The sequence below is a fragment of the Mobula hypostoma genome, chromosome 8 (assembly GCF_963921235.1).
Source record: "Mobula hypostoma chromosome 8, sMobHyp1.1, whole genome shotgun sequence".
Classification (NCBI taxonomy): Eukaryota; Metazoa; Chordata; class Chondrichthyes; order Myliobatiformes; family Myliobatidae; genus Mobula; species Mobula hypostoma.
Window position 1 is genome coordinate 154,622,331 of NC_086104.1, and position 23,936 is coordinate 154,646,266.

Genomic DNA, 23,936 nt, shown 5'->3' on the forward strand with positions numbered 1-23,936 from the left:
ACACAATACCATAATTCGCAGCTTTCTCTATTATTATGTATTGCATTGTACTGCTGTCATCTAACAACAAATTTCATGACATATGCTGGTGATATTAAACCTGATTCTGAAGCAAGCCACCTGTCTCCCATTGTGTCGTTGTTCCCATTGATTCACAGAATATCAGATTGGTACACAAAATTATTCCATTCCCTTATCACAGTCACACTGGATGACTCAGCAAGTTTGGAGAGACTTTATCTATCATAAAACAAGTAAAGTGTCCTACCCAACACCCCGTACTCGGAGAGAGAGCTGTTACACACAGTGTACGGAGCCTGGTTGGGCCAAAGGTGGTTCATGGGAATACAGGTCTTTTTATCCACGTTTTGGTCGTGCAGCACGTGATGCCGATGGCTGAGAGAAACAAACATAATTGTTCCATTAGTATTGGAGCTGTTATCAATAAAACATGAATGGCATGTGTAACACAGGATACTCCAGAAGAGATGGCAGATCATTGAGACTATTAGAGAATTGTTTATGACAACATTTCTCTCTCAATCACATTAGTGACTGCCCCACCCCATCTCATTTTGGTTCCTTGAGCAACTCACAAAACACTGGAGGAAATCAATGGATCAATGGGTCAGGCAGCATCTATGGAGAGAAATGGACTATTGATGTTTCCTGTTCATCCACAAAGTTTCTCCAGTGTTGTATTGCTCCAGATGCAGCACCTGGACTCAGTCCTGTTTTTAGTTTTGATTTCTTCTGCCTTTCTTCTCCTCCTTTAACAGTTCCCATTATCATCTTCCTTATCAGATTCCAGCTCTTTGTGTTCCTGCGTCTCACCCTTTAGCAGCTGTCTCCAACTTCACCTTCCCCAACCCCTCCATCTTCTTCTTTGTTTCAAATGCCTCCATATCATGTCTCCACCTCTCCTATCTGGTCCGATTTCTATCTCAATCTGCCTGATCTCCCGTCACCATCCAAATCATTCTGTTAGCCCACCAATCACCTTGGGTCACTACACCCCACACACATTTCCCCTCTCCACCCCCAGTCCACAGCTGAAACTTCAATAATTCTTCTCCCCACTGCAGATGCTACTCAATCTGCTGTATTCCTCCAGCAGGTTCTTGTTACAATGACTTTAAAATTGAATGTTTGTTTAAATGGCAGATAACCAAAAAAAAATCTAATTATGAGTGACTAAATTATGAATTTATAGTTCAGCACTTTACTGTGTATACCCAAGCATGTCATTTCAATCCTCACTTCAGACCACTTATTGTTAAAGAATTGCGTAGAGTGGATGTTTAAATGGAGTGGAGGAGAGGGGGGGAGGGAGTGTTAGTGAGTTGTGGGCATGCTATGTGGGCACCAGAAGTGTGGTGACACTTGCGGGCGGTGATAAATAAAGCCACTCCTTGGAAAATAAATGTAAACTACTAGAAATATAACAAAAGTTTGTTTGAGCTTCTGTAACTATGCACAAAGGGAAATAGTAACAATAAATTTGTGTATCTCCAAGAGAGGAGAAATCATAACGGGGAATTTACAGAGACTGAAGTCTTAAAATAAATCTTGATTCGCTATATAAAGCACAATAAGTGCACCGGAAATATTGAGAAACTAAGGGTCATATGACAATGCTGTTGAATAGATTAAAATGAGAATGGCACAAATCCTATCAGCCTAATCACCCACATTCAGCATTTCAAATGCAGCATCTGCAGAGAAAATGGAAGCATTAGTTATGTGTTTTGCCTTGACTCTTTAGCCCCAGCAGAATGGAAGCTTGTGAGCATAACAACTGTGCTTTCCGAAACAGGATATTAGGAGGCTGTATGTCAGTAAGCTGACATCAGCTTTTGATGAAATACGTTACTCAAGACTTGCCTAGCCATGTTTTAAGTTTGAGGATCAATGTTGTTTTATGAATGCTCAATTAGTCAGATTTTCATTTTATTGGAGATGTGCTTAGTGGCATGAATGAGGGAGAACCCGTGGCTGCAGTATGACTGGATATTGATAGAATTGCACGATAAAGCCCACAGTAACCAAGATCAAAGACTGTAGTTGGCACGTTTGGAGGTAGAAAGCCTGAAAGTTCAGTCTGCAAGTCCAGGCCAAGTTTCAAGATTATTTATCTCGTGTACATCAAAACATACGGTGAATGTGCCGTTGGCGTTAACAACCAACAAACGCAATGGATATGCTGGGGAGAGCCTACAAGTGTTGCCACACATTTCGACGCCAATACGATACTCAGCAGAGCAACGTAGAGCAACAAAACAAGTCCCATTCCTCCCTCCCATCCACCCACACACATACACAGGACAGGCTGTCTTCAGTCTCCAGCGAACTCAGATTTGGACACTGGCTCACAGAGACTTACAGACTTGGGGGCTCTGGCCAACGGGTCTTGACTTAATGGACCAGAGACTGGAGGCCCAATGTCTGAGAGCCTGAGGCCGAGGACTGGAGGTCCTGAAGCAGCCTGCCCTGGGGGCAGGGGGTGTGTCTGTCTGTTTAGGAAAGGGTCTTGCTTTGTTGTTGTTTTCTTTTGTTCTGTTGCTACTTGTGTTTTGTTGTTGAGTTGAACATTGAAGGTACGCTACATTGGTGGTGGAATATGTGGCAATACCTGCGGGCTGCCCCCAGCACATACTTGGATGTATTGGTTGTTAATGCAATTGACACATTTCACTGTAGGTTTCGATGTACCTGTGAGTGTGATAAATACATCGGAATCTGATTATCAAGGTGTCCCCCCACCCGCACCTGGTGTTAAAGTCAAATACCAAAGGCTAAATATTTAAAAAAGATGGGGGATAGTTTAAAGAGGACAGTTGTTGTTTTTTTTAAATTAACACACACACACACACACACGCAGAGAGTGATTGATTACTACAGACATCCCACCTCTCCTGGAAGATCCGGGAGTCTCCCGCATATTGACAGCGGCTTCCTGACGCCCGCAAATTATATACAATATCCTGGAAATCGATTTTTTGAGAGCCAGCGAGAGAAAGAGGGGGGCAAGAGGGGGAGAGACGTAGCGAGAGAGTGACAAACAGAGAGAGCATCCTGACTGGTCTCTCTTTGTGCTAAGTAGACCTATCAGTTTTCTCTGTGGGCGGGCTTTACAGTCGACCGCTCGCTCTCTCTTCTTTCATTGTCCATCAGTTCAGTTCAGTGTCCTGCAGCACCATGGCAGAGTGTTCCAAAAAAAGAAAATATAAAACGCACTTCACCCCAGACTAACCTAAAGTGTACCCCTGCCTAATAGGGGTCAAAAATAACGACAGTGTTGCTCACTGCACTGTTTGCAACAGTGACTTTTCTATTGCTCATGGTGGGTTAAGACTGTAAAAGACATGTTGAGGTGAGTTTAACAGGTGTCATTCGTTCATTAGTATAGCTAACGTTATTTAAATTAGCTGGCTAGCTGCTAAGGAGCTACTCTACAAGGAATACTCAACAAGGAATAATTTATATATATGTGTGTGTGTGTATATATATATATATATATATATATATATATATATATATATATATATAAATAGTTTCAGTATGTGATTAAATAAACTGTTGTTTTCTTTCAAAATCAAATGTCCCGTATACATACACCCTTGGGGGTCTACGGGGGGTGGGGGGGGAGATATGGGGTTGTGGGGGCGGGGGTGGTGGTGCTACCTCCCTGAAATGAGTTTTTGCAGGGTGGGATGTCTGCTGCTAAGAGAGATGGTGGAAGCAGATACGAACAGCACCACTTAAAAGACATTCAGACATGTAAAGAGCCAGGGAATGAGGGAGTACAGACCATAGGCAGGCGGATGGGATTAATGAGATTGGCATTATGTTTGGCACAGGCATGGTTGGCCAAAGTGTCTGTTCCGGTGCTTTACAGTTCTATATTCAATTATCCTTTCCATTCCTGGGCTACAGGAAAGCAAGTCACTTATGGCCATTCCACCACCAAAGCAAAGGATCTGGATGGAGGCATTGGAGGTAAAGGGTAAGCACATGAGGGCAGAGGCATATGATGGGCCAAAACCAGTGTTTGTTAAATAACTCTAATAGGGCATTTATTAATATGTAAAGAAAATTAACTCCACCATCTTGCTTTTGCACCCACATTTAAGCAATTGACATCCTTAGTAATAATTAAATCAAATCTCTGCCCAAATGTTCTTTAGGTAAATTAGCAGTTTACAAATAAAAAGCAGTAATTATATGTTAAAATTACAAAATTATTTTGCTCAAGCTCAAGACTTTAAAATAAATTAATAAATAGGCAGCCACTGGCGTAGTGATAAAGCCCACAGTACTGGACTTCAAGTGGTCCCAGGTTCGAATCTGGCCGGCTCCTTGCACGTTTTCTCTCCCTGCTGCGTTGAGAGTTGAGCTGGCAACTCAGCCTCGTTAAAACAAACAAACAAAAATGCTAAAGAAAGGGCAAGGTTGCCGCCAGGTGCGCCACAAGTGCGGAGAGCAACGACAACGAAGACGAAATGGCTGCATTAAAATAAAGAATATCTTGATAGATTTCAGAAAAGCCTGGTTTTAGGGTTAGTAGGAACGAACTGTTTTGTTGAAATGGTTCAGGATGCAAAACACATTGCTACACACATATGCTATATTTTGAAGATGTAAAGTGGTTCGTGACCTGTGATTGTTTTTGCAGGAAGACAAACGTAACATCAGGGAGTGGCATATTAGATGTATCTCACTTTGATTATTACCTAAACGTTCCTCTCTCTACATCCTGTCCACTCAAGCGGATGTGAATGCCTTCATTAAGCAAGGATCCAAAGGCCATGTACTCTGCTAAGGCCCAGTCCACCATGCGATTCTTCACCATCTCCCCACGGCCCTTAAGGATGCGAGTTAAACCTGCAAAAGAATGAAAATGATTTAGCACCAAAGAGCAAACACAACAGAGAAATTCAGTCACACTAAATTGCTTAATACCCTCAGGACTTTGCACCAGCAACAAGGGAGGAAGATAAAAGAAACATTACGATGCTGAGATACGTTCCAGGATGTGTTGGGATACATCTTCAATATGCATCCTGGGGTCATCGGATGTATCGAGTCTTTCAACATCAAACACTCTCACCCAGTCAGGGTTGATCAGGCCTGGGCTTGTGTCCCAGCAGTATTGATCCACGGGTCACACCTCTTGATCCTTTGCCATCTGGAGGCTCATTCAACAGCCTCTGTGATGGTCCTGATGGTTCTTCTCTTCACAGCCCCTATAATCCCAAGGAGAGAGTAGGTTCTGCACAGTGAGCAGCCAGCAAGACCTCTAAAACCTGTATTGTCTTGCCAAAAATGGAAACTAAGACAGATAAACTATGTATAATTATGTTAACTTATGTTTGTCATGTTTGAAATGTGTTGCTGCTGCCACAAAAAAAGATTTTCATGGCATTCACACCCGTACTTGAACTTGAACTAATATAATCATTTAAAGAAACTGATAAATGCCAAGGAAGGTAGAAAATAAAAACAAGCACTCAATAAAATGTAATTGTAATGGACGGCTCCAGAACTAGTAATATCAGGTATATAAAGACCAAGATTCATGATTTGTTACCGCACTGCAGTCTCTTCGAGGTGCACCTACCCTGAAGTTTAACTCTTCTCTTCGACAGGAGTTTAGTGAAACCCTCTCTCACTGCTCTCCCTCTGAAATCTCTGCTGCCCTCCGACTCTGAATTTCTCCTCCAGCCCGTGACCTTTCCAACCCACCTGGCCTCATCTCTCACCTTCCAGCTATCCTGCCTTCCCCTCCCTCCACCTTTTTATTCTGGCATCTACCCCTTCCTTCTCCGTCCCAAAGAAGGGTCTCAGCCTGAAACGTCAACTGTTTATTCATTTCCATAGATGCTGCCTCACCTGCTGAGCTCCTCCGGTATTTTGTGTGTGTTGCTTTGGATTTCCAGCATCTGCAGACTTTCTGGTGTTTTTAGATTTAATTCTATGTAAATAACTTAGTACATCTCAGAATGTAGGACTCTGGGGTATTCTCAATGACTGAAATGTGATAGTGAGCACATATCTGCTTTCAGTGCCAGAGTCAGAGTCCCCATTTCCTTTCTTCAGTTTCAAACTGAGGCAAAAATATTGGTCAGAAAATCTGGAAAACCTACCCAAACCGCTTTCAAAATTGTGGGGTAGAATCTTTCACATGTTGATTTTGCAAGCAGGTTCTCCTATTTGAAAGATAGCCCTCCCTCAGCTTTACACCGCTTTACCTAGATTTGCATGCTTACAAAGAGACATTACCATTTATACATAATGCCTTTATATGGTGGCTGCCAATATCTGGGGACAAAATGGATTCACTGAAGAAATCTGGATAGCTTAGCAAATTAAGTCAAAGATGGGAAATGTTACTTAATACACTGAATACAAATATGGAACACAAAGTTATCAGAAAAGGTCCACATGAAAAGATTCAGAATTTTAAAGATTTTTTATAAAATATTTTATATAACTATAAACTTTTCAGTTGTGGGAAAAGAAGGTGGATTAAATGTTAGAAATGAGTATGGGAAATTACATTGGATAGTGTGCTTCCAAAAAATAAGTCCCAGATTGAGAAATATATGTTTGAGCCTTCATTACAAAACCACGAACAATCTTATAATGATAAAAATCTAATGAAACTAAATTAGCAACTAGCATAATTAAGCAGTCAACAAAACAATTATCATCCCTGAACCCAGCTGCCTCTAGCAACTGAACTAAAACTAAGACACAAAGTGTGAATAGTAACTATACTCACTTGCTTCGACCACGCCGCAAACCCACGTGATAAATTACTGAACCCATAATAAGCGTGCAACACAATACAGACAGAAAATAGATAAATGGCTCCTTCAGTGGTATATGCTTGAAAACAATCGGTAATATGTCAAAAATAAGGTACAGGTCGACCTTCTATAATCCAGCACCATTGGGACCTGAGGAACGCCGGATTAGTGAAAATGCCAAATTACAGAAGGATCACATTAAGCTATAGCTAACCGCCTCATCATACCTTTAAAATATCAAAGGATTCAAAGGTTCATTTAATGTCAGAGAAATGTATACAATATACAACCTGAAATGCTTTTTCTTTGTAACCATCTACGAAAACAGAGGAGTGCCCCAAAGAATGAATGACAGTTAAATGTTAGAACCCCTAAGTTCCTCCCCCCCGCGCATGTAAGCGGCAGCAAGCAATAATCCTCCCTCCCTACGGGCAAAAAACAAAGCGCACCCACCACCAGCACTCAAGCGTGAGCTAAGCGATAGCAAAGACACAGACTTGCAGTTACCCCAAAGACTACACTGCACTTGCAGTTACTGAGGGAATCCTTGTTAAGTTTCTTTTCTTCCGCTTAGTAATATGCTTAAATTCAGCCGGTCGCCACGTCTGATCTGAGGTCGTAGGCAGAAGAGAACGGAGTGCTGGCCAGGCGACGCCCGAGGGCAGTGCGTGACTGTCGGCAGGCGGGCGAGAAGGCGGAATGACCCAGCGCGCGCCAGCTCCCCCACCGCTGGCGGGTGAGACAGGCTGCCGCACCTCATGCAAATGATATTAATAAATGCAGGGAAACAAGCAGGTATCGCCTGTCTGTGCTTACAAGACGGCGCCAACAGGTGAACAGGTCTAGCGCAACCAACTGGTACGGTGGCCCGGAAAATTTGAAGTCAGTGCGGATTATCGAAGGAACCGGATTATAGGTAGTCCGATTAGTGAAGGTCGACCTGTATGTATAACTAGTCTAATAGTTGGCTATTAATAATAGATGGCCACTTCTGTTCATGTTTTAAGGAATTTTAGATCTTGGGAACTGACATAACCCAAGTTTAATTGTTAATGCTTTATTGGAAATATCATTGGCCCATGTTTGCTTATTTGCATTCCTCCTGACATTGCACATCTGATTTCTCCCCCTCCCCAATCATTGTAGTTACTTTTCCCCCTTTAGTTGGAGCTATTATAAATAATTGGAAAAATGTAATTTATCATCCTTAAAAAGCTGTGAAACATCCTCATGGCCCAGGCCATGGCTGATGTTGCACTGAAGCCTGTAAGAATCAATCAGCCCTACCTCCATGAATCGTAAAGTTTTCCACTGGCACGGAGCTGGCCACTTTCCCAATGTGATTCAACATTTCCTCAGCAAGACCAGTGGAAGGACAGGACATACTTTTAGGCTGGCCATCGAGAGTGAAGAAACCTAGAAGAAAGCAAAATGAATTAATTCTTTTTAAAAAAAGTTTTCTTCTTTTTTTACTTTTACTTACTTGCATCAGCAAGGGGGGATGAGGCTGAGTACAGGGCTATGGTAGGAAACTTTGTCACAAGGTGTGAGCAGAATTATCTGCAGCTTAATGTGAAAAAGACTAAGGAGCTGGTGGTAGACCTGAGGAGAGCTAAGGTACCGGTGACCCCTGTTTCCATCCAGGGGGGTGAGTGTGGACATGGTGGAGGATTACAAATACCTGGGGATACGAATTGACAATAAACTGGACTGGTCAAAGAACACTGAGGCAGTCTACAAGAAGGGTCAGAGCCGTCTCTATTTCCTGAGGAGACTGAGGTCCTTTAACATCTGCCGGATGATGCTGAGGATGTTCTACGAGTCTGTGGTGGCCGGTGCTATCATGTTTGCTGTTGTGTGCTGGAGCAGCAGGCTGAGAGTAGCAGACACCAACAGAATCAACAAACTCATTCGTAAGGCCAGTGATGTTGTGGGGACGGAACTGGACTCTCTGACGGTGGTGTCTGAAAAGAGGATGCTGTCCAAGTTGCATGCCATCTTGGACAATGTCTCCCGTCCACTACATAATGTACTGGTTGGGCACAGGAGTACATTCAGCTAGAGACTCATTCCACCGAGATGGAACACAGAGCGTCGTAGGATGTCAGTCCTGCTTGTGGCCATCAAACTTTACAACTCCTCCCTTGGAGAGTCAGACACCCTGAGCTAATAGGCTGGTCCTGGACTTATTTCCTGGCATAATTTACATATTACTATTTAACTATTTATGGTTTTATTACTATTATTTATGGTGCAACTGTAACGAAAACCAATTTCGCCCCGGGATCAATAAAGTGTGACTATGACTATGACAAATGGATAAATTATTCCCAGCCACTGCTGTGGTCTGTGATCGGTTCTTATTCATTGTCTGATCGACAGAAAAAAGTGAACTCTCTTCCCCTACGTCCTAATCACTGTGTGGTATGGAAACTGCACTCTGGCAGACAGAAGACTATTGTGGGTATTTAAAGTTACCTAATGCATCACCGGCACCAGCCTACCTGTAGTCAAAGACGTACATACAGAAACGTGATTAAAAAAAATGCCCAGCAATGTCATGAAGAATCCCACAAACACTGCCTATGGACTGTCTGTCCCACTCCTATCAGAGAGGAGGCTACGCAGCATCCACCCCAGGACGACCAGACTCAAAAATAGTTACTTCCCCAAGCAGTCAGGTTGATCAACACCTCCACCCACTAACCCACCATAGCACTACATCCACATCAGTCAATCCTCTCCACATTCCCTCAGCAGCCATCGTCCCTTAACCCCCTGCACTGACATTTTACATCGAGTTTTACAGGACTGCTTTTATATTTATGTTTTTTATGTATACTGTGTTTTTCTTTATGCTGCATCGGATCCAGAGTAACAATCATTTAATTTTCCTTTACATGAGTGTTCTGAATAATGACAATCAACGATCTTGAATCTGGTAGTGAAATTAGACCTTTGCAAGATATTTATTGCCAATATTTAGCTTCTCATGGCATGTTCATGTTACACACAAGGAATGTGAACTTGAGTGGGTGTTTTAATATAGAGAGAACGTCAATGACCATATTACATACGACAGATATGTGAAAAAGCACAAGTGTATGCCACACATCGGTGAGTTGCGCAGAGGTAGAGGTGAGTAAGTTTCGGTGAGGATGTCATACACAGGCATGAATCAGATCCAGTGAGTACACTCCATACGAGAGGGATGGATCAATGCTTAAACACAGCAGATGCGAATTAGTAGCAGCAAGTGCTACTAAATACGTAGGGGATATGAATTAATTTACAGATTGCATTAAGCACAGGGAGTGTACCTACTGCCACTGAGGGTGTTAAATACAGGGAACGTGAACCAGTGCTGGTGGCAGTGTTTAAACACTGGGGGTGGCAATCAAGGATCAACTTTATTTATCATATATTTACATATATTAGGAATTTCCTGTGGTGACATGCAACAAAGACAACAAGCTTCAACAAATACAGGAATGATGAATTATCTTGAATACCCCTTACTAATCAAGAACCTATCAACCTCCATTTTAAATAAAACTTGGCCTCCACAGCTGTCTGTGGCAATGGATTCTACAGAGTCTACATCACCCTTTGGCTAAAGAAATTTCTCCTCCTCTCTGTTCTAAAGGGACACCCTTCTATTCTCAGGCTGTACTCTCCGATCCTACACTCTTCCACTATAGGAAACATCATTTCCATGTCCACTCTATCTATGCATTTCAAAATTCGATAGGTTTCAATGAGATAAACCCTTATTCTTCTAAATTCCAGTTTGTACAGGCCAAGATCCATCAAAAGCTCCTCATACATTAACTCTTTCATTCAGGGATCATTCTCATGAACCTTATCTGGACCCTCTCCAATGCCAGCACATCATTTCTTAGATAAGGGGCCCAAAACTGCTCACCATACATTCCAAGTGCAGCCCGACCAAAGCCTTATAAAGCCTCGGCGTTATATCCATGCTTTTATATTCTAGTCCTCTTGAAATGAATGCTAACATTGCATTTGCCTTTCTTACCACTGACTCAACCCTGCAAGTTACTCTTTAAGGAATCCTGCACTAGGACTCCCAAGTTGCTTTGCACCTCTGATTTTTAAATTGGCTCGCTGTGTAGAAAATAGTCTATATGCCTTTATTCCTGCTACCAAAGTGCATCACAATACACTTCCCTACACTGTATTCCACTGTCACTTCTTTGCCCATTCTCCTAATCTGTTCAAGTCTTCTGCAGACTCCTTTCCTCTTCAACGGGATCCTGGCTCATTTATTCTACCTTCAACCCCATTCTTCTGCCTCTTCTCCATGACTAATCAAGAGCCTATTGACCTCTGCTAAAATCTACCCAATGATTTGGCCTCCAGAGCCACTTCAGTGCTATCTATACAACAGTCAGTTGAAGTTATCCTCTAGTTTGGATCTTTATATCGTACTTTTGCCAAATTAAATCAACGAGAGCTTTGAAGAAGTGGCTTTGTTCTCTCAAATACGTACCAGGCCATGGGGAGTCCAGCCAGTGCTTAATGTGCATTATTTTCTCATCTTTGGATCGAGTGTACGCTTCTTCACAAATCTTGTCGTATTTGGCCATTTCTTCCTAGACACCAAGAAGCAAAATATATTCAGAAGTAGCTAATATAGCAAGTGCCAATTTACTTACTGAGATCAGAAGCTTCTTACACAGATGGTGGTGATGACAGTCTTGGTGAAGAACTTGTAGATTTGCAGGAAAGCAGGAGCCATTTGGCTTGTGTATGGAAGCTAGCTTCTCAAATACAAGGACTTACTACCACATTCCTGGTTAATTCACAATCCATTAAGTTCTTCATTCTCATGTCCCTCTCCAATTCAACGGAATCAACAAGGCAGTCAGAAAGGGTAAGATGAGGGAACGCACACCAGTCCTCATAGAGGGATCAGTAGCGAAAAGGGTAAGCAATTTCAAGTGCCTGGGTGTCAATAGCTCCAAGGACCTAACCTGGACCCAACATATCGATGTAGTTACAAAGGCCCAACAGTGGCTACATTTCATTAGGAGTTTTGAGGAGATTTGGTATGTCGCCAAATACACTAGCAAATTTCAACCTGTGCATGGAGAGCATTCTAACTGGCCGCATCACAGTCTGGTATGGGAGTGGAGGGGGTGGGGGGAGCTACTGCACAGGATTGAAATAAGCTGCAGAAAGCTGTGAACTCTGTCAGCTCCATCATGGGCACCAGCCTCAGTAGTATCCAAATCATCTTCAAAGAGCGATGCCTCAAAAAGGCAGCATCCATAAACAAGGAACCCCATCACCCAGGTCATGCCTTGTTCTCATTGCTACCATCAGGAAGGGAGGTACAGAAGCCTGAAGGCACACAATCAACAATTCAGGAACAGCTTCTTCCCCTTTGCCATCCGATTTCTAAATGGATATTGAACCCATGAACACTACCTCACTGCTTTTTTATTTCTATTTTTGCACCACTTATTTAACTACGCTTACTGCAATTCATTTTTTTCCATTATTATATATTGCATTGCACTGCTTCCGCAAGGACAACGTATTTCATAACATATGCCAGTGATATCAAACCCGATTCTGATTCCTAGCTTTTCTGACCTCACCTCATCTCTAGAAAATTTCCAGTAAATTACAGGTCTCTAGTCTCCAGGTGACTAATTTCTGACAACGCAACACGAGCTCTCCTCTTCTGTTTCAATAGTCTATTTTTAACTGAAGTGCTCTGGCAGCTTTTAAGCATTTGTATGTGTGGATGCCAATTCTCTGCTCATTCTCACTTTTCAAGATCATGGCATTTATATTATGCTGCCATTGCACACTCCGCCCCCCCAAAAAAAAAGCACGTTTCTCTTTACTTCATTGCAAAATTCAGCCAGTAACTATCCTAATTAATATCCACTGCACTGTCAAGTTTCATATCGCTTGCTAACTTTGTATCCAAGTCTACATTATTCATACGCACTGAAGAGGCGTGACTGACCGTTGGGAAGCACGTCTGCAAAGCACCTCCCACCACTGACCTTTCTCCATCACTGAGACATCTTTTGTCTCAAATTCAGGAGAATTCTATTCCTTTTACTCAGTTATTTGCATTACCAGTTTTTTTTTTGCTGGCATGTATTGTTCCAAAGATGATCCTGAGCTGCCCTTTTGAACAGCAACATATTTGCAGACCTGCTGAGTTCTTCCCACTGACTTTGTGTTTCTGAACTGCTGCATTATTTCTGGCAAAATATTTATTTATTTAGCCATAGAGCATGGAATTGGCCCTTCTGGCTCTTTGAACCACGCCAACCAGCAACCCCCAACAACCCCAATTTAACTCTAACCTCATCACGGGACAAATTAATGACCAATTAACCCACCAACCAGCATTTCTTTGGACTATGAGAGGAAACTGGAGCATCTGGAGAAAACCCACATTTCTATGGGGAGGATGTACAGAGGCTTCTTGGAGGACACCAGTATTGAACTCCGAACTCCTGCACCCCGAGCTGTAATAGTGTTGTGCCATCGTGGTGACCCTCAGTTTTTTTGAGCAGGGTATTCCTAGACGAATATTGTGATGATGAAGCACAAGGGTGATATAATTCCCAAGCCAATTTGGAGGAACCTGTAAATAATTGTGTTCCCATATACTGCATCCTTTGTTATCTAAGTGGTGGGGGTCATGGATTGGAAGGGGCTATTGTTGAAGCCTAGTTAGTTATTTCAGAGTATTTAAGTATTCACCTACTTCAGTCCTGGATTACTAGCAGAGAAAGCAATGAATGCCAGTGGCTTGTTTGGATGGAGTTGAATTTTCCAAATGTCGTGAGATATGCATTCATCCAGGAGAGTATTCGCCATGCTTTTGACATGCCTTGTAGAGGGTGGACAATGGTGCAGAAGATAATGCCCGTGGCTCATAGCTCCAGCAACTTGGCTTCAACCCTGACCTCCAATACTACTCGCATAGAGCTTGTATGCTCTCGCTGTGTGACCGTGTGGGTTACTCTCAGTTGCCTCCATTTTGCACCACATTCCAAAAGCATGGTAGGTTAACTGACAATGAAAGCCCTAGATAGAGTGAATGTGGAGAGGTTGTTTCCAATAGTTTCCTTTTCTTTCTTTTTAAATCTTTTTATTGAATAAGTATACAAAAAGGTAAGCCATATAGGCACTAATACACTATTATAATATAATAAAATAACAGGAGGTATTAATACAAAAAAAAGATACAAACAATGTAACTTAAACATAACATACTAAGGTAACATAATAGTATACTAATTTTTATATATATATCAATGGAGAAAAAGAAAAAAAACCCCAAAAAAAACCCACCGTGCAACTAACTAAAAGCAAAGCACAGCAATGGGCTAACTTGGAACCAAGCAGAGTTAAAAAACTTAAAATCACGTCCTCAATCCCGACCTCCATTAAAAACAGTAAAAAAAAAACAAGGGTATATAAATATGGAGCAAAAAAAAAGGAGCAAAAAAATTACATTAAATGAAAATATTGAATAAAAGATCTCCAGGTCTGTTCAAATTTAAGTGAGGAATCATAAAGATTGCTTCTAATTTTCTCCAAATTCAAGCATAATATCGTCTGAGAAAACCGAAAAAAGGTAGTTGGAGCATTAAGCTCTTTCCAATGTTGTAAGATACATCTTTTCACCATTAAAGTAAGAAATGCAATCATTCTACGGGCTGAAGGAAAAAGATTACTGGAAATTTTAGGTAGTCCAAAGATAGCAGTAATAGGGTGAGGAGAGATACCTATATTCAATACCTTGGAGATAATATTAAAAATATCTCCCCAAAAAGTTTCCAGAGTAGGACAAGGCCAAAACATATGAGTTAAAGAGGCTATCTGCCCCGGACATCTATCACAAAAAGGATTAATATGAGAATAAAAGCGAGCTAATTTATCTTTGGACATATGTGCTCTATGAACAACTTTAAATTGAATTAGGGAATGTTTAGCACAGACAGAGGAAGTATTGACTAATTGTAAAATCTGCCCCCAGTCATCCACAGAAATGATAGACCCCATTTCCTGTTCCCAATCTACCCTAATCTTATTAAATGGAGCTTTCCTAAGTTTCATAATAATATTATAAATCATAGCTGATGCACCTTTCTGACATGGATTAAGGTTAATTATAGTATCTAAAATGTATGTAGGAGGAAGCATTGGAAAAGAAGAAAGTATAGTACTTAGGAAATTTCTAACTTGTAGATATCTAGAAAAATGTATTCCTGATAAATTATATTTATTAGATAATTGTTCAAAAGACATAAGGGAACCATCTAAAAATAAATCCAAAAACCGTGAAATACCCTTAGTCTTCCAAATTTAAAAAGCACGATCCGTAAAAGAGGGAGGAAAAAATATGTTACCTAAGATAGGAATCGCTAGCCCAAATGGTTAAGATCAAAAAATTTTCTGAATTGAAACCAAATACGTAAGGTATATTTAACTATCGGGTTAGATACCTGTTTGAGGCGTTTCAAATCAAAAGGAAGAGAGGAACCTAAAATAGAGCCAAGTGTATAGCCCTGAACAGATTGTAATTCCAATGCTACCCATTTAGGAATGGATAGTATATCCTGGTCAAGTAACCAAAATTCATATGTCGAATATTAATTGCCCAATAATAGAATCTAAAGTTAGGTAATGCTAAACCTCCATCTCTCTTAGCTTTCTGTAAATGTATTTTACCCAGTCTCGGGTTTTTATTCTGCCAAATAAATGAAGAAATTTTTGAGTCAACTTTATCAAAAAAAGATTTTGGAACAAAGATTGGTAATGCCTGAAATATATATAGAAATTTTGGCAAAAAAAACATTTTAACTGCATTAATACGACCAATCAAAGTTAAATATAAAGGAAACCATTTAGATGAAAGTTGAATAATATGGTCAATTAAGGGTAAAAAGTTAGTCTTAAATAAATCTTTGTATTTACAAGTAATTTTAATCCCAAGATATGAAAAATAATTATTAATCAATTTAAATGGAAAGTTATGATATTTAGTTATGTTTATTAATCAGGAAAAGTTCACTCTTACTAAGATTTAATTTATAACCTGAAAAGAGACTAAATTGTGCTAATAACTCTAAAACAGCAGAGATGGATTTTTGAGGATTAGAAATATATAAAAGTAAGTCATCAGCATAGCGTGATATTTTATGGGACTTTAAGCCCCGAGTTATCCCAGTAATATTTGGAGATTCTCGAATGGCAATTGCAAGAGGTTCTAATGCAATATCAAATAATAAAGGACTAAGAGGCCAACCTTGTCGAGTACCTCGAAAAAGAGGGAAAAAAGGTGAGCTTAGGGAGTTGGTACGGACCGAGGCCACAGGAGAATGATATAACAGTTTGATCCAGGATATAAATTTCGAGCTAAAATTAAACATTTCAAGCACCTTAAATAAGTAAGGCCATTCTACTCTATCAAAAGCTTTCTCAGCATCTAAAGAGATAACACACTCAGGAACATTTTGTGAGGGGGTATAAACAATGTTTAACAGTGTGCGAATGTTATAAAAAGAGTAACGACCTTTAATAAAACCCGTTTCGTCTTCCGAAATAATAAAAGGAAGTACTTTTTCTAATCTGTTTGCTAATAACTTAGAAAAAACTTTAGAATCAACATTTAATAAAGATATTGGTCTATAAGATGCACATTGAGCAGGATCTTTATCCTTCTTTAATATTAGAGAGATTGACGCTCTATTGAAAGATTCGGGAAGTTTACCAAGTTTTAATGAAGCCTCAAAAACCCTACAGAACCAAGGGATTAATGAAGGTGCAAAACATTTATAAAATTCTACGGTAAACCCATCAGGGCCAGGAGCTTTCCCCAAGTTCATAGAAGAAATAACATTCTTAATCTCATCAGTGGTAATGGGAGTATCTAACATAGAAGACATATCCTGTGAAATCTCAGGGAAGTCTAGGTTATCTAAAAAATCATTCATATATTTAGAGTTTCGAGGTGACTCTGATTGATATAAGGAAGAATAAAAATCACAGAAGGTTTGATTAATCCCCGCATGATCAAGTATCAGTCGGTCATTTTGGTTATAAATCTGATTAATTTGAGATTTAGCATAATTAGACTTCAATTGATTAGCCAGCAGTTTGCCAATTTTGTCACTGTGTACATAAAATTCACTTCTTGTTTTCTTTAATTGGTTTACAATCGAGGACGAAAGTAATAAACTGTGTTCCATTTTAAGTTCAGTTCTTTGTTTATATAACTCCTCAGAGGGAGCTGTAACATATTTCTTATCAATTTCCTTAATCTTGTCCACAATTACCAACTCCTCCTGCTTCAGCTTCTTCCTCAAAGCAGCAGAATACGAGATAATCTGACCACGAATATAAGCTTTAAAAGTATCCCAAAGAATGTTCACAGAAATATCCTCTGTATAGTTGATTGTGAAAAAAAGATCAATCTGTTCATTCATAAAGTTAACAAAGTCTGAGTCCTGAAGCAACAGCGAATTAAAACACCATTGTCTATTATTTTGTGTATTGGCCTGAATTTTAATAGAAAGCTTAAGTGGAGCATGATCCGAAATGGTTATAGAGTCATAATCACATTTAATCACTGAAGAAATAAGACGAGAGTCAATAAAGAAATAATCAATTCTTGAATAGGAATGGTGAACATATGAAAAAAAAGAAAAATCTTTTTCCCGAGGATGCAGAAAACGCCAAATGTCCGTCGACCCAGAATCAGAGAGGAATGAATTAATCAAAGTTGTAGATTTATTAGGTAAGGTCCGTAGAGGAGCCGAACGGTCCAAAGCTGGAGATAAACAGGTATTAAGATCTCCGCCCCAGATCAATGAAAACTCATTCAAATTCGGGAACTGATTGAATAATGATTTATAAAATTCCGGACAGTCCATATTAGGAGCATAAACATTAACCAAAACTACCTTTTTATTAAATAGTAGACCACTAACCATTCGGATCAGAAATAATATCATGTTGTATAAAAGTAACTGAGGAGTCTATAAAAATAGAGACGCCTCGAATCTTAGCGTTGGAGTTCGAATGAAACTGTTGTCCCTTCCAGAATAAAAAAAAACGTAGTCTGTCCCCCCTCCGCACATGGGTCGCTTGTAAAAATAAAATTTGTGCTTTAAGTCTCTGGAACACTTAAAAAACTTTTTTCCTTTCAATAGTTTCCAATAGTAGAATCAGAGGCACAGCCTCAGAACAGAACAGGGGTTCCCAGCCAGGGATCCATAGACCCCTTGCTTAATGGTATTGGTCTATGGCATGAGAAAAGGTTGGGAACTCCTGGAATAGGACGTCCCTTTAGAACAGAGATGAGGAGGAATTTCTTGAGGCAGAGGATGGTGAATCTGTGGAATTCATCACCACAAATGGCTGTGGAGGCCAAATCATTGGGTATATTTAAAGTGGAGGTTGATAGGTTCTTGATTAGTAAGGGCATCATATATGTTTTGGGGAGAAGACAGGAGAATGGGGTTGAAAGAGAAAACAGATGAGCCATAATTGAATGGTGGAGTAGACGCGAAGGGTCAAATGATCTAATTATGCTCCTAAGTCTTATGGTTTTACTGTATGAAATCTTACGATTAAAGATCTCCAAGGAGGTAGTGACCACAATGATGATACAATTCCAAATGCAATTTTGAGGGTGAACACCACAAGACCAAAACCATTGCCTTTAACTTAAATAAGGACAATTATAATGGTCTAAAGATGGAGTTATCTAAAGTGGACAGGGAAAATAAAAAGCAGGTCAGTCAATGAACTGTGATGGTTAAGGTAGCAGGTCCATAATAATGAGCAAGAGTTTCTCCCAACTGGTAAGGGTTTCAAGAGAAACTGGCACAATTTGTGGTTAACAAAAGAGGTCAAGGTCAAATTGAAATGCGGCCGATATAAATTGGCAAAGCCAGTGGATGGGGAAGTACTTAGGAGTCAGTAATGTAAGACTATTAAGTTCATAAGGGAGAAAATTGATCTTGAGAGAAAACTTGTGTGTAATATAAAAACAAACAGTAAACGATAAACACAAGAGAGTGTGCAGAAGCTTGAAATTCACACAAAATGCTAGAGGAATTTGGCAGGTTAAACAGCAAATATGAAGAGGAATAAAGATGACATTTTGGGCTGAGGCCAATCAGAACTGGACAGGAAGAGGGAAGAAGGCAAAGCAAACTAATAATTAGAACAATTAGAGAGGAGTTGAGGGCCAAAGAGCCTGTACTGTGCGTAACAAAACTGGGAAATCATACAAACTCTTTACAAACGTTTGGCAGGAATAAAATCCCAATCTTACAGCTGTTGCTGTAAGGTGTTGTGCCAATAGTTACATTACTGTGCCAGTTAATTAACACTGGAAATCTGTTAGCTCTTTTCAGCACCGTCATGAATTTCATGCTTCAATTAAGGCTGGCTATTTATTTCTGTTCTTTATTTCAATAAAACAGTATTATGTTCTCAGACGACAAGAGGAGGAGGAGGGGATTTGAATATTCATTCTCCGGATTATTGGTTTAATTAAATGACCAATGTACTGCGCCACTTCGAGATTGAAGATCTTAACTTCTAACCTCAAACTCCTGCTGATTCACAACACCCTCGGATATCAGCTCCTCTGCGTACTTTTTCAGCACAGGCTTCTGTTTCTTGATCTGCTTGTACATTAGTGGCTGCGTGAACATCGGCTCGTCCATCTCATTGTGTCCATTGCGTCGGAAGCAAACCTTCAAATGTATAAACAGGCAGGCTCAGGCTTCCATTAACTACCCCTGAAAAGGACTCTCTCATTTGCCTGGTTACTGAGTATTTGCCAATACCCTCCTACTATTATCCTCCCCCCCTTGCTGTGTCAGAATTATTTTACTCAAGAACTGTACCAGCTTTCACATACACACTGGGGCCAGATTGTCAGGGAACCCCTGCAGTTTGTGAACTGTTGTGTTCAAGTCGCCATCTGTGCCAAGAGCAAAGAATTTAGGAGTGTACTCTGCACTTACAACAGAGCAACACAACACATAGATGGAGATAAATTATTTGACCTTCTGCAATGCTCCTAGTTGCTAGAAAGGTGTCAGATACAAACTTGAATAGAATTGGTTACATGTTCAAAGTAATTATTTATTGTCAAAATATCTACATGTCACCATAAACTATGCTGCTACTTGTGCATGGAGTGGGGCTTTGGATTTCTAAAGTTTTTCTGTCATTTATTCTTTGGGTTTTTTTTCTGCTTCGTGGATGTCCACAAAAAGTAAGAATTTCAGGCTGTAGACTGTATGCATTCTCTAATATTAAAGTGAACCATACTAACTTGAGATTCATTTTCTTGCAGGTATTTACAGGAAAGTAGAGAAATACAATAGAATTTATGGAAAAACTATACTTAAAGATTGACAAACATCCAATGTGCAACAGAGGACACATCAAGTAAATAATGGAAAGTAAATAATACTGATTATTTGCTTTTATTATGTATTTGCTCAGTTTGTCTTCTTTTGCACTTTTTTTTGTCAGACTTTGCGTATAGTTTTTCATTGATTCCATTGTATTTCTTTGTTCTATTGTGAATGCATGCAAGAAAATGAGTCTCAGGGTGGTGTATAGTGACATATACATACTTTGATGATAAATTTATTTGAACTAGTCCTTGAAAGTGAGTCAATCGGTTGTGGAGTCAGTTCAGCGTTGAGGTGAGTGAATGAATCCATGTGGGTTCAGGAGACTGGTGGTGGTAGAATCACAGGTATCATGTCACCCTACAACCATCATGATTGATGGTATGCACTGATACCAGTGAAGACTCGATCAGGTAACAGTATTGGTTTGTTATTAAGAACAGAAAGGAAAAGAGCATATATTTTTTGAAATGAAAGTGCTTCCAAACGTACAAAAAATTTTGCAGTGTTGTGAAGTGACTCTTGTAGAAGACAGTTTTAGTTTTCTCTTAGTTTTGTTCAATTCTCCTTGGAGGCCCCCTAATCTAATTGAGTGTGGTATAGGAATACTTTGTCCAACAGACATTTGTCTAACCAGAGCTTCACATATAATACCAAAGGAACTTAAGCGGGTACTCATTTTGTAGGGGTTATAGACGTATTGCTGTAGTCCAGCAGCTGCCAATTTCTTAAAACAACCATTTTGTCTCTATGTTGCTTGAAATACTTTTTGTATTCCTTTCCTACTGTGGAAGAGTAACTACACTACTAAACTAGCTTTTGTAGTAATGAGACACTTGCTCTCGTGGCATCTGCATTCTACGACAACCTGCACAAAAATGGAGTTTAACTACAAATTTCTGCTCGTGTGAAGAGCCAAAAGAGTTGTTAACCCCACTGAATGGTCAGTCACCTACCAAGTCAACCACAACATCCTTGTGGAAAGTATTTCTCCACTCCGCAGCCACATTACACACATACATCACCGCCTCGGGGTCATCACCATTCACGTGGAAAATTGGAGCGTTCACCACTCGAGCCACATCAGTTGGGTATGGAGAAGAACGGGCTACACGCGGATCAGTTGTGAATCCAATCTAAAACGACAAAGTACAAGTTACAACACCTGATAATACGCTGTGTCATCCCAAGATATTTTTAGGCCTCTGAACATAGGGGTAGAAGTAGGACACATTCACTTGAGCCTGTTTCATCAGCTGTGTTACAACCCAACTCCACATGCTCACTGCCCCTTTGCATTCCCTCTCCCTATGTTCCTCAATCGTAGATAAATATTTGTAAAAAATTGCCATTTGTAGTTTTTTTTTTAAATAATGAAACTACTCCTTCTTCAAATTTTAGATTTAAGTTCAGAGTTACAACACAGTAACAGGCTTCTTCCAGTCCAATGAGCCCACACCGCTGAATTACACCCATGTCACCAATTAACCTACTGATCTGTACATCTTTGGAGTGTGGGAAGAAAACCCCACAGTGACAGGGAGAATACACAAATGCCTTACGGACAGCAGCGGGAATTGAATCCAGGTCACTGGTGCTCTAATAGCATTATGCTAACTGCTGTACTATCCATCACTTTGCCAGACTGAAATCCATTTGCCAGGTTTCCCCTTTCTATCTGATTAGTATTTCCTTTGTTTTTGTTATAGGTCCAGATTTTGTAGAAATACGACTGGCCAAGGAAATGATGACACATCAGTACTCCATCTGCTCCATAGCAATGCACAGAGCGGAAAGGATATGAAGTTCTACAAAGCTCAGGACTAGATCACAGCTGGAGTTTGTTGGATCCTGATGCTTCTGCAATCCAGATATTCTTTGGAAGTGAAGATTTAGACATAAAACTTACTGCTAGCAAAGTTATTCAGTGTTACAGTACGGTGCACAAATATATAGCTAGGGTGCCTAAGAGTTTTGCACAATACTGTGTATTGGTTAAAATAGGAAGGTGGTTGGTAAACAGAACTAAGAGTACTTAACTTTGCACTAGCTCAGTAGTATTAATAGTCATAGTCATACTTTATTGATCCCGGGGGAAATTGGTTAAGTGTTATTTGGTAACTGGAAAGATATGTGCAAAAGTCCTAGCTAAACAAAAAGCAAGGAGCTGAAAGAACAAATTAAAAAAGGGGAAAAGACTAGAGAAAACACCATTTCAGTTTTAACAATTAACCTTTAAAATAGCTAGTTTCAAGTCACAGGATACCTACCACTGAAAACTAAGAAGCTTCTAGAAAAATACAGAAGCAACTCTACAATAATCACTGGAGAATTCACTGAACAAGTATATGCATACAAAAAAAAATAAGCAAGCATAATAAAGTTAAACTACAAGGAAAATATGAGAAAATTCACAATCCTACATCTTAATCCATTAAGGTCAACAAGCAGATCTTTACACCAAGCCTCATAATGACTTTGAAAGGAGTACAAAATGGATGACTGTGCTATATGTAACCTGCCCTGCCTTAATCAAATCAAAATTATATGAATTGACATTTAACCATTTTAATACATTTATATTTCAGCAATTTCAATCAAATGTTTACATTACAATTTAACACAGTGTAATATTTTAAAAGTCAATTAAATATTACATGATGGTTTCCAATGCAAAATTTCAAGTGAGTATCTAAATGGTCAGAACAGAGATGAGGTGTTAAGCCAGAGGGTGGTTAATCTGTGGAATTTATTGCCACAGTCGGCTACGGAGGCCAGGTCACTGGACATATTTAAAGCAGAGCTTGATAGGTTCTTGATTTACAAGGTTATGAGTAGAAGAGAGGAGGATGGGGTTGAGGGGGATAATAAGCAGCCATGATAGAGCAGACTTGACGGGCCAATTGGCCTAATTCTGCTCCCATGTCTTATGATTTTATATTTTCATGGACAGTTTGAATACTACAGCTGCTAAACATGTTAAACTGATGTCTGAGGGAAGCATGCAATGTAAAATGAGATGTTTTGGTAAATAAGATCACTGTGGAGATTTTCTATTTGATGATCAGTGGGAAGTTCTGTTGTTCAAATATTGATATTCTAGTCCGATTCAGCTTTCACTCAATTTGCTTGTAATACTGTCTATATCTGTTCAATTGGCAAATTTGGATAAGTTGTTTTCTATGGTAAATACAGTGGAAATCTGTGTCACCACATGACATAATTTACCAATCTGAATTCCCAGTTATTATCTCTGCACTTGTTCCTTGTCTCGTAATTGCCTTCCTATTCAATTTCAGTAATTTGCCTTTCATTCCACAACCCCAGCTGATTCTTGTAACTTATTAAGTACCTTTGGCCAAGTCTGCATAACTAAGTCCACTGAAATTTCCCTGTGCAAGACAAGCTTTTCACTGTATATGTCACAATGATACACCAATACCAATACTGAACTCTTCCCTAGTACGATAATTTATTTTACTTATCAAGGTACTATGTGGAATGGGCCCTTCAAGCCAACCACCCGGCAATCCTCCCCCCAACCCCGCACCCCAATTTAACTCTAGCCTAATCACAGGACAATTTACACTGCCCAATTAACCTACCAACCAGTATGTCTTTGGGCTCTGGGACGAAACCCGAGCACTCAGAGGAACTCATGCAATCACGGGGAGAATGT

At 39.9% G+C, this 23,936-nt stretch overlaps 1 protein-coding gene across 4 annotated transcripts in view; it reads right to left on the bottom strand.

The window, feature by feature from the left end:
• LOC134351085 (2-oxoglutarate dehydrogenase complex component E1) overlaps positions 1-23,936 on the bottom strand; it is a 124,092-nt gene that overhangs the window by 23,442 nt on the left and 76,714 nt on the right. For all 4 annotated transcript variants that reach the window (XM_063057138.1, XM_063057139.1, XM_063057137.1 and 1 more), the window contains 6 exons: positions 21,214-21,393; positions 19,433-19,585; positions 11,326-11,428; positions 8,100-8,228; positions 4,734-4,884; positions 269-396 (listed from right to left, as the gene is read on the bottom strand). In XM_063057138.1, coding sequence (XP_062913208.1) covers positions 269-396; positions 4,734-4,884; positions 8,100-8,228; positions 11,326-11,428; positions 19,433-19,585; positions 21,214-21,393 — 844 coding nt within the window. The remainder of the gene's footprint in view (positions 1-268; positions 397-4,733; positions 4,885-8,099; positions 8,229-11,325; positions 11,429-19,432; positions 19,586-21,213; positions 21,394-23,936) is intronic.